The 12,840-nt window shown below is 37.9% G+C and overlaps 3 protein-coding genes across 3 annotated transcripts; 2 read left to right on the top strand and 1 right to left on the bottom strand.

Moving 5' to 3' along the window:
• Positions 1-901: 901 nt before the first annotated feature.
• Xrcc2 (X-ray repair cross complementing 2) lies at positions 902-2,709 on the top strand. Its single transcript, XM_088228066.1, has one exon. It carries the CDS (start codon positions 1,041-1,043, stop codon positions 1,908-1,910), a length of 870 nt encoding a protein of 289 aa, XP_088084192.1. The 5' UTR covers positions 902-1,040; the 3' UTR covers positions 1,911-2,709.
• Positions 2,710-4,114: 1,405 nt separating this feature from the next.
• On the bottom strand, positions 4,115-5,669 carry por (Protein-serine O-palmitoleoyltransferase por). The gene has a single exon (XM_088228051.1). The coding sequence runs from the start codon at positions 5,554-5,556 to the stop codon at positions 4,231-4,233; it is 1,326 nt and encodes a 441-aa protein (XP_088084177.1). The 5' UTR covers positions 5,557-5,669; the 3' UTR covers positions 4,115-4,230.
• Positions 5,670-5,831: 162 nt separating this feature from the next.
• On the top strand, positions 5,832-12,361 carry LOC148285281 (uncharacterized). The gene is made up of 3 exons (XM_088227505.1): positions 5,832-7,516; positions 9,002-9,063; positions 10,810-12,361. The coding sequence occupies exons 1-3, from the start codon at positions 6,019-6,021 to the stop codon at positions 12,352-12,354; spliced, it is 3,105 nt and encodes a 1,034-aa protein (XP_088083631.1). The 5' UTR covers positions 5,832-6,018; the 3' UTR covers positions 12,355-12,361.
• Positions 12,362-12,840: the final 479 nt, after the last annotated feature.

The raw sequence follows: 12,840 nt of genomic DNA, 5'->3' as shown, positions 1-12,840 counted from the left end.
ACTTCATATTCAACGAATATGAAATATTTTTCTAGCCAAAAGAAAAATTATCTTTATAAATTAAACTACTCCTAATGCTTATTAAATTTTACCAACAAAAAAATCAAACTTGTGAAGATTGAAAATACACAATTTATTTTATAAAATTAAGTCATATTCAAATTTTATTGTTGCTGTACTTACATTTTTTTGTTCTAAAATATATTTATAAAATGTCATTGTTACATTTTGGTAAAATGTTAGACAGCGTGCGTGTGCAAAACGGTGGGTGAATGTGTCAAATCAACATTGGTATTGGTCAAATGAACAATTCTAAACGATTAGTTGGTACCTACTAAAGTTTTTTTGTTATTCATTTGTAAAGTAACATTCGTTTATACCTACATATTATTAATTATTTTTTAACTATACATGCTATGTTTTAATATTTGTATGTCAAAATTAATTAACAAACCATTGCAGAGTAGGCGCAGAAAAGATATTATTGGCACCCTTGAGGTGATTTGCATGAAAATGGCGCTATAATTAATTTATAATAATAGAACCTTATTTATTTGCATGGAAACTTCGCTTTCTGTACATTCGTACACACACTACGATTATTCTGACATTTGAAATGTCCTTCTTTAAAAGTACTTGTTAAATTTGATAATTTCATGTATTTCTCGGTCTTCCTCATTTTCTGCATTCATCAACACTTAAGAGTTCAAGAATTTTTAGCTTTCATAAAATGTTATGAAAGAACAATCCGAATTAATGCATAGATAAAATATGAATAAAATACTGAACCAAAAAAATTGTTTCGCGTTTGATAAATTAATCGATAACGTCGATATCAATCGACTAATCGACTTGTACATCACTAAATTATCAATAGCGGGAAAATTTTTGACGTTTTAAGTTTCCTGTTTTCTTTCCAATCTTTCCTTCCTCGTTCAATGTTCAAATTAAATTATTTTCCGAGCTTCCGTCTAGCGTTGCCGGCGTTAGCAAACAAGTCTTATAAATCTTAATATATTTCGGAAGAATTAGAAAATAAAATGGCTGATACTGAACACGCAATGGATTATCCTTGTCAAGTTGAATCCGGGTTACAACTTCTTGCAAGGCTCAACTCTCGTCCGAGCCTTTTCTCGGTGCATCCGGAATTATTTCAAAGTGGCCCGAAATTCAACGAAGTTACAGAAGTGATTTACGACGTAAATACTCACCACTGGGCAGTACTTTGCGAATTTCTATCAAACGTAATATTACCTCAAGATCTCGGCGGAAAAAACGCAGGAGCAATTTTGGTACTCACAGATGGACAATTCGATTTAATTCAACTGGTTGCGACTCTAAATGTACTAATTCGACAAAGAGACACTTCTCAGCCCACCTCTGAAGAGGAATATGAAAAGTTTTTAGAATTTAAAATAGATGAATATTTAGAAAACCTTCATATTTTACATGTTTATGACTCGCAGCAGTTCAATATTACAATTCAAAGTTTAGAAAATGTTCTTTCTGGGAACAAAAATATTGCTCTCGTGATCGTAGACACTATTTCAGCATTTTATTGGGCTGATCGAATGGCCAGTTCCACCATGTTTAAAATGGACACTTATGTAAAAAAGATATTGAGACCTTTGCAAATGGCGACCAAGGAATACAAATCTGTAATTCTTTATACAAGACCGTCTTATTTTGTATCCAAAGGGTCAGGTGCCTTCGAGAACCTAGAAAATTGTGTAGAAACACCCAGCATGGAAAGAATTAATCATAGAATATCGCTGACTGTTCCTGATATTTTAAAAAGTGGGGAAGAAAAAGATGAACTTAGAGATTTCGTAAATGTCGGTGTTACCAATAGCAAAAGTACTGTTTTTAAGAATTTTGTCGTAGCTGATATGAAAATAAATTGGTATTAATCATTCAAATAGATCGATCTCAACAAAGGCAGAGTGAATTCTTTTTATGTCCTGAATGGTGGATGTTACACAATTTGAAACAACCAACAACAGGCTGTGTAAATACAAAGATTTCCATATTTTTTTCTCAAAGGAATTTTTACTTGTATTTTCTCAGGTCATTTTTTAAATCAATTTTGTACAAATTCCTCGGGGATTAAAACTAGTATTTTTGTCTGTAAGATTTAAACGAGCTCAAAATGTACTGATCAAAGTAGTTCTTTGTTAGTGTTGCTTGTAGAATCATAAAAAAATTGTACTTTGGCCCATCTTCACCTCACTAAAGACAAAAACTGAGTTTGCCAGAACCTCTTTTTTTACGGGCGATATGTTCCACACATTACCGTGTAAAGAAAGTATACTAAAAAAGGACAATGGTTAATAGGTACCTCGTATAAAAATCTAGGGATTGAAAAAAAAAGCTCTTTATTTATTAAAAATATAACATGACAACAAAATATTTTTAAAAATCGTAACAAAGATCACTATCACCCTTCCCCCGCATGTACATGTCTCTCTGCGCTTATTTAGTAAAAAAGTAATTCTTAGGAATTCCAAAAATGAATAGTATAATAATTATATTACTATTACGTATTGCTAAATCAACATAAAAAAATCTTTGCATTGTTATTTTGAAACTGTAAAAAAAGATACCAATGTTAGATAAATTAACATCAATAAGAGGAATAAATCACATTGAAACACATATGTAATTATAAATATGCACCTTAATTGTTAGAAAATATATTTTTGTTGCTATTACTTTATTTTCATTTATTTAGGCCATTATTTAATAATAAAATGATTAGTAAATATTATTTATTTCTAAAGTTCTTCAGTATAAAAACAAAAATAAATTAATTATAAAATCATATTCTAGATAGAACTAAACTTATTAGGTATAATATCACAAAAGACAATAATATTTTTTATATACTTTGTCCTTACACACACAAAATTATTAATTCATATTATATAAAAGGGCAGAATTAAGAAGCAGAGATTTCAAATATTATTTTCAACTGAAAATGAGTAAACACAAATACTGTACATATGTATTTTAAGCACCCATTTTGGTAGAACATTAACAATTCATATTTTTTAAACTTTGACACCGCTAAATTCAAATTTGAATCAAGTAATTTAACCATGTAAAATAAACACAATAAAATAATAATTAAGTAGTATAAGAGGGGTTGAAAAAACCTTTAAAAGGGTTGACTTGAGTTCCAAAAAACAAATGCCAAACAAAGAATAAAAAGAATTAGTTTCAAATAAATGTGGAAATATATAATGTTTTTAAAAACAAATATAACTCAGAGCTAAATGCAAATATAACACTACCAACTTAAAAATAAAGCTATTGTAGGTTTTTCAAAAGTAAGGTATATTCTCACTTGAATCACACATAAGTAACATATTACAACGGAGGTGGGAACATTTAAAAGAAGGGGATATGGAAGTTTGGCATTCTCCATCTCTGTTGTAATATGATCTTAAAAACTCCCTAAGGGGGTCAAATCCAGTCCTCGTCTGTAGACATTTAGCCAAACTCAAAATATGAACATAATATGGCGGCCTCTGTGGTGTAGTGGTCAAGACGCTTGACTCGCACACGAAAGGTTCCGGGTTCGATTGCCGGTGAGAACTCAAAAAATTTAAATGTGATTTTTCTCAAGCCTGGGTGTTCTGTGATGTAATTCACCACTGTAATTAGGCCTCCTGGCCTGTTGTGGTGCAAAAATAAATGTATAAATAAAATATCACTAGATATTCTTTGTGTTAGTCTATGAATGGACATAAGAAAAAAAAATGGGAAGTCTTTTTAACCAGGGCAACATAAAGATTAAAAAAAAAAAATCAATTCTAAAAAACTTATAATACAAAAAATAACAGTCTTACTTATACTATAGATGTGTAGATGAATAAAACCTAATATAAATTACTATATAAAGTTTGTCAATAAATACTAATTTGAAAAATTATTTCGTATAAATTTCTAAGATGTAATTAAAATATTGGAAAAACACACTATGAGATTCATCATGCAAAGAGAAACCTTAAGAGATATTAATTATCTAATTCCTAATACCATTTCTAGCATTGCTATAATTTAATTGTACTATCAATGTTGAAGTTGTGCGTTAGAGATATTATTAGTTGAATATAATACACATCCTGTACATGTATAGATGGAATTTAACTCGTGAACTTATCTAATAAATATAATAAATTATGGAATATTTACAGAAAAGACTAATCAAAAGATTCTTCTTTGGTCTTAAATTACAACATACATCAAATACATAACAGCTGCAATTATGTGACTCGCAAATCCTAACTCGGACCACTTTTTCAGTGTATGAGCATAGGAGTAACCGGTCTCCTGAATGGCGAAGGAAGCTTCAAACATCACTCCGAGGTAGGCTAGGTGCAGCGCGGCCAGAAGAGAAAATGCAAAGTTGATTCCTAGGACCGTCAACTCCCCGCTCTTGTGAGTGTGATTACACGACCGCCCGCACGGATTAACAAGACAACAGACACTCAGGATGGCGCTGATTTTATTCCTCATCTTGTATTCCACGTAGGAAAGCGTTCCGATGCTCAGCAGTGCCGCAGACAGCTGGAAATTCAAGCCGTGAAGTAGAGAAGACACAGTGTAAGTGGCCAAAATGGCAGCCAGTCTCCCGTACGGCTGGCACACTTTAAACACGTAAGTCTTGAGCCACTGGTGCATAGGGACGTTCCAGCACACGACTACTTGGACGAGAGATCGCGGCAGTTCTATGTAGCGGGGACGCGTGACCCGGTAGCCCCAATCACCTCCCTCGCGCTCGCCGAACCCGGCGGCTACCATTGTGGCAGACGAAAGTGTCGAAACAAAATAGTGAGACATTCGGAAGGCTTGCGCGTCACGGTACGCCAGTCCCCAGCGCGGACTGCCGTCCGGGATGTACCACGGCGCGAAGCAGTTGGACAAGAACAGCGCCAATATAGATAACACGGTGCTGAGGAACACACTCCACAACCATTGTCGGTTCAAGTACTTCCGTTCTAGAGACTCGTTGTATTTCTGAAAAGACACCCATGGCCCCAACACGCAGCTCGCCGGGCTCATTATATACCCGGCGAAAGCGGCCGGATTCGGAGCTTCGAGAGAAAAGCCTTTATCCAAATCGATCGCTACTGAAATCACTTTCATTGCGGCGATCATCTGTATCCCTCTGATCTGGTGCCACATCTTCGAATTCACCACCAAGAATTCCGATTCCAGGAGGAAACACATCACTAGTGCCGAAGTAATTATCCCGCGGCGATTCTTCATCATCAGGGTGAGTACCATCAGTAGAAAGTACGATCCGATTGTGAGACCGGCGGTCCACAGAAACGCGAACCCCACCGTGTTGTACAGCAGAAATGAGCCCAATAACAAAGACAAAATGTGTTTCACGAAATTCGGCATCGATATAAATTGAATTAAAAATCTTAAAAATACATTTACTAATATCAAATCCTTCGCGAATCTCAATCCTTCGATGATAGTCGGTTCGGCGCACAGACTCAAATACGACGATTCATTTTCAGTGTAATACTCTTGGTCGTCCATAATGACTCGGGGATATGTTTCCAGTTTTATTTAACAAAAAACATTTATTTTTGTCGGCCAGAATTATAATAATTTGTATTCAAAACAAACTGACATCTGACGTTTCCGCATAGCGCCATATTTCAAAACGAGGAAATTTCTCCGTTCCGTTTTTGCAGTGCGTTTACAAATAACGAACACTGAATACTGATCATGCATCTAAAAAATAAAGATTTTTTATACTCCCCACACTAAAAAGAAACATAATTAATTTTCTATGAACAATTTTTGATTAACGTTTGTCAGATCTGTTTTATTTTTATGCTTAGTTTGGAAGTTTGCGTGAGTTCTGTCCGCATTTACGATATTTTTATGTTTTGATAAACATGACATATTCTATTGTAAAATATGGCGAATTTACATTGGTAAATTTTCCCCGCTCTTAACTGACATCACATTCATTTGTATTGTTTGTATAGAATAATGAAAGTTGAAGTTGAGATTTCTGATCTTCTACATAACAAATCCGACAAATTGTGTCGAGTATGCTTGGCGGAAGCAGGAGAGAAATCCACTTGCCTTTTCGGGATTCACGACTCTCCCGCGTTCTCGGAGAAGCTCATGCTGTGCACGAGGATCCGGGTGCGCAACAACGACGGCCTGCCGAGCAACATCTGCGAGAAATGCTCGGGGGAACTCGACGCTGCCGATAAGTTTAGAATAAAGTGCGAAAACTCCGACCTGCTGTTGAGGAAGTTTCTGGAGGAGAACGTCGGGATAAGCGGTGGTATTGCGCCGCTGGAATCGACGCCTATTCCTGTCTCGGACATAAAGGATGAATACGGTCTGTTGGAGAATAAATTTCTCGGCCCGGACGATAAAGAAGACTCGGTGACCCGCGGCGGAAATGTGGATTGTGAAGTCCCAGAGCTGACGTCGCTGGATTGTGTCGATGATTCCAACTTTTCTTTCTCCGACAATGAACTCATTTCCACCATAATAAAAAGGCATTCTAAAAAGCGTAAAAAAGCTAGTAAATTAAAGAGAAAGAAGTTACGAGCTCCTATCGAGGCCGCTGCATCCGAAAACTTGTTCGACGATCTAAATTTATCCGAATGCGTCGCAAGTTTGGCGACAACGGTCAAAACTGAACCGTATGATAATATCTGCCACGTTTGCGGTAAATCTTTTAAGAGTAAGAAGCACCTTTCTAAGCACATCGAGACTTGCCAGGATAAGCGCGGGGGGACGGCGCCGAGGCGCGGCGCGGGGCGGAGGTACGAGTGCTCGGAGTGCGCGTACTCCAGCCCGCGCCGCCAAACGCTGCTGTACCACATGCGCATACACACCGGCGAGAAGCCCTACCGGTGCGACGAGTGCGACCGCCGCTTCGCGCAACCCAGCAGCCTCAGCAGCCATATGAAGTCCCACAGCGACAAGATGTACTTCACGTGCCCCGAATGCGGCAAGCAGTTCAAGCACAAAGAAAAGTACGAGCGCCACAAAAGCGTGCATTCCGACGAGAAAAACTTCGTCTGTCCGCTCTGCAACAAGGGACTCAAATCCCCGGACACTCTGAAAAGTCACATGAACCGGCATTACAATATTAGGAACTTTAGTTGCGAAACGTGCGGGTCCGCATTCGTCACGCGAATCGAGTTGTTGAACCATGCGAAGAAGCACAGCGACGAAAAGAAATTCCAGTGTACCATCTGCGACTTCCGCACGCGGTTGAAACAGATCTTGGAAAAGCACATGAAGCGCCACACGGGGGAACGCTCCCTCAAGTGCGAGAGTTGCACGTACACGTGCTACGACCGAGGGGAACTGAAGTTTCACATGAGGAAACACACGAGAGAGCGCAAGTATTCCTGTCCCGTGTGTCAGCGACTTTTCATTCACAGTTCTAGCGTAAACAAGCACATGTTTCGCATTCACGGCCTGCATTATAAAGTGAATGATAATGTCGACCGAAGAATAATCAAATGAACTTTATTTAAATGTAGGTATTATTAAATTTATAAATTTATTACAGATAAGTTTTTCCGTTTTTATTCTGTGTCCCTGTTCCTTGTCCTTATTTAAAAAAAGATTTATATTACAACAGAGATGGAAAATATTTTTTAGAAGCGAAAATGGAAGTTTTTAAAGGCATTTTTAATTCATTTACTTATTTATATATACGCCCAATGGGCATTTTTAAGGACATATTTATGCTTAGAAAATTATTATAAAGGAAAGTAGAAAGACACAATGGTATATAGTAGACTTGGGAGTGGAAGCGGGAGAGAGGTGTTTATAATTGAATTTGATTCAGTGGTCGTTTGAAAGAAGACAACTTGTTATCAAAGAAATCAAGACTAGTATGTTTGTTAGCAGACCTAAGAATTCTGGGCATAGGGGAATGAAGACCATAGTTAGTTCTATGGTTATCGGTATGAAAGAGTAAGTTTTGTCCGAGGTTTCTAGTTGGGGTATTTAATTTTATCGAGCTTAGTAGTTCAGGCGCATCAAAGAGTGTGTTGAAAATTTTAAATAGGACTAAAAGGTCAGATTTATTTCGAAGGTCTTGAAGAGAAGATATATTTAATCTAGTTTCTAACTCATTATACGTATATTGGTCTCCGGATAAGCCCAACCTCCAGCCTATCTTTCTCAAAAATCGATGTTGAACTGATTCAATATTCTTGATGTGAACATCACAATATGGAGACCAGATAATAGGAAATAAATAGAAAGCCATTTTTTTGCCAAGATTGATTTAAGTGCACCGTTCACTCTGTTCCCGGCACTACATAAATTATACAAAATAATAATAATTTGAGCATTTTTAATATTTTGTTTTCTGAATGTAAACTAAGTTGAATTTATTAAAAAATATGTAAATTTATACACATTTTAATAAAAAAATGAGGATATCTTGGAAAAACCTACCTACATTAACTGGTTTAGGTACACGCTTGGTATTATTTGCCATTCTGCCTTCTATTTCATTTCATTTAAAATCTTAAAGTACTACTCTATTATTTCATCAATTAATATTTGGAATGGTCTGCCTCAAGAAATGGTCACGGCGCCATCTGTCTACATTCAAAAATTAATTCGATATAAATATATGAGATATCTTACATCTTAAAAGAGCTGAACGTAGATGACTGACCTTAGATTAATAATGCTCCACCCGCTTATAGAGTCGCCCATACAGACAAAAAACATTCTAAGACTATCAATCACGAAGTTAGCTACAGTTTACAGCGATAAAATGGGCCGTAGGTACTCGGGTCGAGAATCGCAAGCCAGACAGACTATCCACCATCTGTTCTCGTGTGCGTCCTCAAGTTTTTTTCTATTGCCAGAAGAGACGAGGACAGTCTGGAAAAATTAATGGCCGTGAGAGGGGTTGAAAGAAATAGAGGGAGAGGAAGATCTTCCATTAGATGCATTGAACAAATCTTTGCTGCCACAGGAATATCTGTGGTTGGATCGATGTGGACGGCGGTGTCGGGAGGATGGTCGGGGCCCTCAGCAGTAAGGAGACCGATGCAGATAATAAAGAGATAAAATAAGCATACCAAAAAGACATGTAATATATTTAATTTTATGTTTTTTCCAGACCAGTTGAGACATAACATGACTACCTTAAAATATGTTAATGTAACCCTAAACCACTTTCCACATTTCCTCAACTCTTACATCACAAAAGTCGACAGAGGAAAGATCAACGTTTTTATCCAACAGACCAAAACACAAATCTGCAGAGATTATTTTACAAAATAGGTATAAATAATGATCACAACTGAAGACTAAATTCGTTTAAAAAACCCCTTATTTTAAAAATAAAGGCTTTCTCAGAACTTCTGTACACTTAACTCAATTTCATTAAAAATGGTCTATTGGACAAAAACAAACTAAAGTGACGATGTGGTAATGTTTTTTTATTAATATTTGTTATAAAAAAGTGAAAGAGTTCATTATAACGCCACAAAATGGCTAAATAATTACACTCCTCTAATATTCCAATTTACGACATTGGCGCTTTAGATCCAAGTAGGCCTGGGCAACTTGATTTTGAACCAGTTCAAACACTTTGAGCTGTTGAGCTGTAGGTAAAATTTCTAATAGGCGGGGCTCACAGCGGTTCATTGTGAGTTTCAGGTCAGCTGAGTCAGCGCGTTAGCGGTGATTTGGTGAACCATTGAGCTGATCTGCAAGCCGGTTCAAAACTCCAGCTCAAGTATTTGAGCTGCGAGCTTACCTGCAGCTCAAAAAATTATATTGAGTTACTCATGCCTAGATCTAAGCCACAGTTATGTGCATTGTAACTGACAAAGGCCTTCTTCAGGTCCTGTCAGGGTCCAACATATAAAAAAACTTAGGTCAGCACTGTGAAATGCCCCTGAAAAACGGCATCTACTTTGAGATAACCTTAAGTTAATACTTAAATGTCCAGAGCCCTTCCAGTAGGACACATTTTTTATTATATGAGGATTTCTAGGCCTGCTAGTAAGCGCAGTTTTTTTTCAGTCAAAATTAGCAGTTCACAACGGAGTCCTGGTCCCGACCCTGATGTATGGGAGCGAAGTATGGACTTGGAAAAACAGGGATGAAAGTAGGCTGAATGCTGTCGAAATGCGATCTCTCAGGCGAATGTGTGGTAAAACTATGTACGATAGATGCCCAAATGTTGAGATCCGTACCTTATGTAAGGCTGAGGCGAGCATTATCGACAAAAAAAGAAAGGCGCTCTGCGTTGGATTGGACATGTAGAACGAATGGACAGCGAAAGAACGGCTAAGAATATTTACAATGCAAATGTTGATGGATGCAGAAATAGAGGTAGACCGAGAAAGACATGGCATGACCGTATCCAACAAATACTTGAAGATGGACATGTCAAAAGTCGGAATAATCAGCGCGCGTGCATGAGAAGATGTATGAATGTAGAAAAAGCGACATCTGTATGCAAAGATAGAGTGATGTGGCGTTCTATCCTCTCTGCCTACTCTTACGGGGAAACGGCGTGATGGTTTGTTGTTGTTATGAATAAATAACAATAATCGATATATAAACAATCGAATAATACCCGTCAGAAACAACGCATTTTATAATCGACTGTGATAGCAGTTTCATTAAACTATCTAATATTTCACATCACTACTCGAAGATTTGTCTATGATACGCGCTCATCTATGCTCCGATTTTGACATTTATTTGACACTTGACGTAATGTATATTTTGACGAAATTTGTAAGCTAAATATTTGTGAAATAAAAGGTTATTTTTGTTGTTTACCAGAAAAGAAAACACTCGGACCATCTCTCTATTCTATATTTATTTTCAATTTATACAATGAGTGACCAACTACAAAATACTGAAATTTTATTTAATAAACCAGAAAAATTAGAACAACTATGTAGAGTTTGCCTCTCAGAAAATACAGAGCAATCTAAGTGTGTCTTCGACGAGAATGAATCTAGTTGTATCGCTTCTATGCTGATGTTGTGCGCGCGAGTGCAGATAGCCTGCGCAGACGGCTTGCCGGATATCATCTGCGCTCAGTGCCTGGGGGATCTGGAGGCTGCCAACAGCTTCAGGCTTCGATGCGAACTCTCCGATTCTCTGTTGAGGAAGCTCTACACCAACACTGTCCAGACTACTGCGGAGCCAGTAGGACAGGTAGCGCAGGATCCAACTGTTGTGAAGGAAGAAGTATCGTGTGATTGGATAAAATCGGAATTAAAAGATGACGAACATGATAGCGATACGCAATACGATCCGTTGATTGAGAATTCTTCTTTCGAGGGCATTGAAATCAAACCTAAAAATCATAAACGTTATAAAAAATCTGGCAGCGCTCCAAAACGAAAAAAAAACAAAATTAAAAAAGCCGTTGATCTCGAATCATGTACCGATTCCCAGAACCCGGACTGCAGCGTCAGTGAGTCACGCGATAAAAAGCCTAAAATCAAATTATTTATTTGTAAAATATGCGGCAGGCCTCTCAAAAGTCGTAAATCTCTCGAAAATCACTTGCACTCCATGCACAACGGACAGAGGAACATCAAAATAAAATTGGGGAGCGTCACCGGGTACGGAAAGGGCCGGAGATTCAACTGTTCGGAATGTTCTTACTCTTCCCACAGGTCTCAAGCCTTGATCTACCACTCCCGGACGCACACGGGGGAGAAGCCGTACGTGTGCGACATCTGCCAAGCTTGCTTCGCGCAGCCCGGCACCCTGAACGGCCACATGCGGCTGCACAGCGACAAGATGTACTTCACCTGCCCCGAGTGCGGTAAGCAGTTCAAGCTCAAGAACAAACTGGAACGCCACAAGCTCGTCCACAGCGACGTCAAGAGCTTCATCTGCCAAGTCTGCAACAAAGGGCTCAAGACCAAACAGAGTTACGAGATCCACAAGAAGCGGCACTTGAACATCCGGGACTACAGCTGCGAGCAGTGCGGGCGCACCTTCGTGTCTCTAGAAGACCTGATAAACCACAGAAGGCGTCACTCGGATGTCAAAAGGTTCGAGTGCCACATTTGTACTTTCAAAACGCGAATGAAACGAGCGCTGATCGGCCACCTGAGACGGCACACAGGGGAGAAAACATTGAAATGCGAACTCTGTGAATATATGGCGTACGACATTTACGCATTGAAGCTTCACATGAAGAAACATACTCGGGAGAAGAACTACACCTGTCCTGTTTGTCAGATGAAGTTTATTCACAGTACCAGCGTCAACAGACACATGATGCGAATACACAAAATTGAATATAAAGTCAGCGATCATTCAGACAGAAGAACCATTAAATAAAATTACTTTACAACACTTGTTTTATTGTGTAGATACCCTTTTATTGTTATCTCCTTGTTTGCATCCAATGGTGCATAAGGCACAGCTTGCTACACCACATGCAGTGTATCTTATTCAGACGGTAAGATCGGTCTTACGCCTCAGGCGCCTGTCAATTCTGTATTTTTTATAAATAAACGTCAATTTATTGATTTTTTATTTCAAAATGCAAAAATGTACAAAAACCCCATGAGTTAGCAAACTCATTATTACAAGTGAAACCTCTTTTAATACGAGGGATACGTTGCACACAGTAATGTGTGAATAAAGTATACTAAAATTAACAAAGATAGATTTCTCTGTGGTAGGTCCAAGAATTTTTAATTTACTAGATCAGGTAACAAAGGAATCTGAGTCATTTTCGAAATTTAAATCTGGTTTGAGTAACTGGTTTGCTGGAACGGGAATGGATTTCTGCGATCAAATGTGGACTAACTGGTAAATGAT

This window comes from Micrasema longulum, unplaced genomic scaffold, assembly GCF_059751315.1.
Source record: "Micrasema longulum isolate JH-2025_06_02 unplaced genomic scaffold, ASM5975131v1 h1tg000044l, whole genome shotgun sequence".
Taxonomy (NCBI): Eukaryota; Metazoa; Arthropoda; class Insecta; order Trichoptera; family Brachycentridae; genus Micrasema; species Micrasema longulum.
The sequence above is the reverse complement of the archived record's forward strand: the minus strand, read 5'-3'. Positions and strand labels throughout refer to the sequence as shown.

What these genes read in the sequence shown, in the direction of transcription:
- LOC148285281 (XM_088227505.1), top strand. Translation starts at nt 6,019, where the DNA reads ATGAAAGTTGAAGTTGAGATTTCTGATCTTCTACATAACAAATCCGAC. An exon ending in TAATGTCGACCGAAGAATAA is followed by an intron (nt 7,517 to 9,001) that starts TCAAATGAACTT and finishes TTGCTGCCACAG; the next exon opens with GAATATCTGTGGTTGGATCG. An exon ending in GATGGTCGGGGCCCTCAGCA is followed by an intron (nt 9,064 to 10,809) that starts GTAAGGAGACCG and finishes GTGAAATAAAAG; the next exon opens with GTTATTTTTGTTGTTTACCA.
- Xrcc2 (XM_088228066.1), top strand. Translation starts at nt 1,041, where the DNA reads ATGGCTGATACTGAACACGCAATGGATTATCCTTGTCAAGTTGAATCC.
- por (XM_088228051.1), bottom strand. Translation starts at nt 5,556, where the DNA reads ATGGACGACCAAGAGTATTACACTGAAAATGAATCGTCGTATTTGAGT.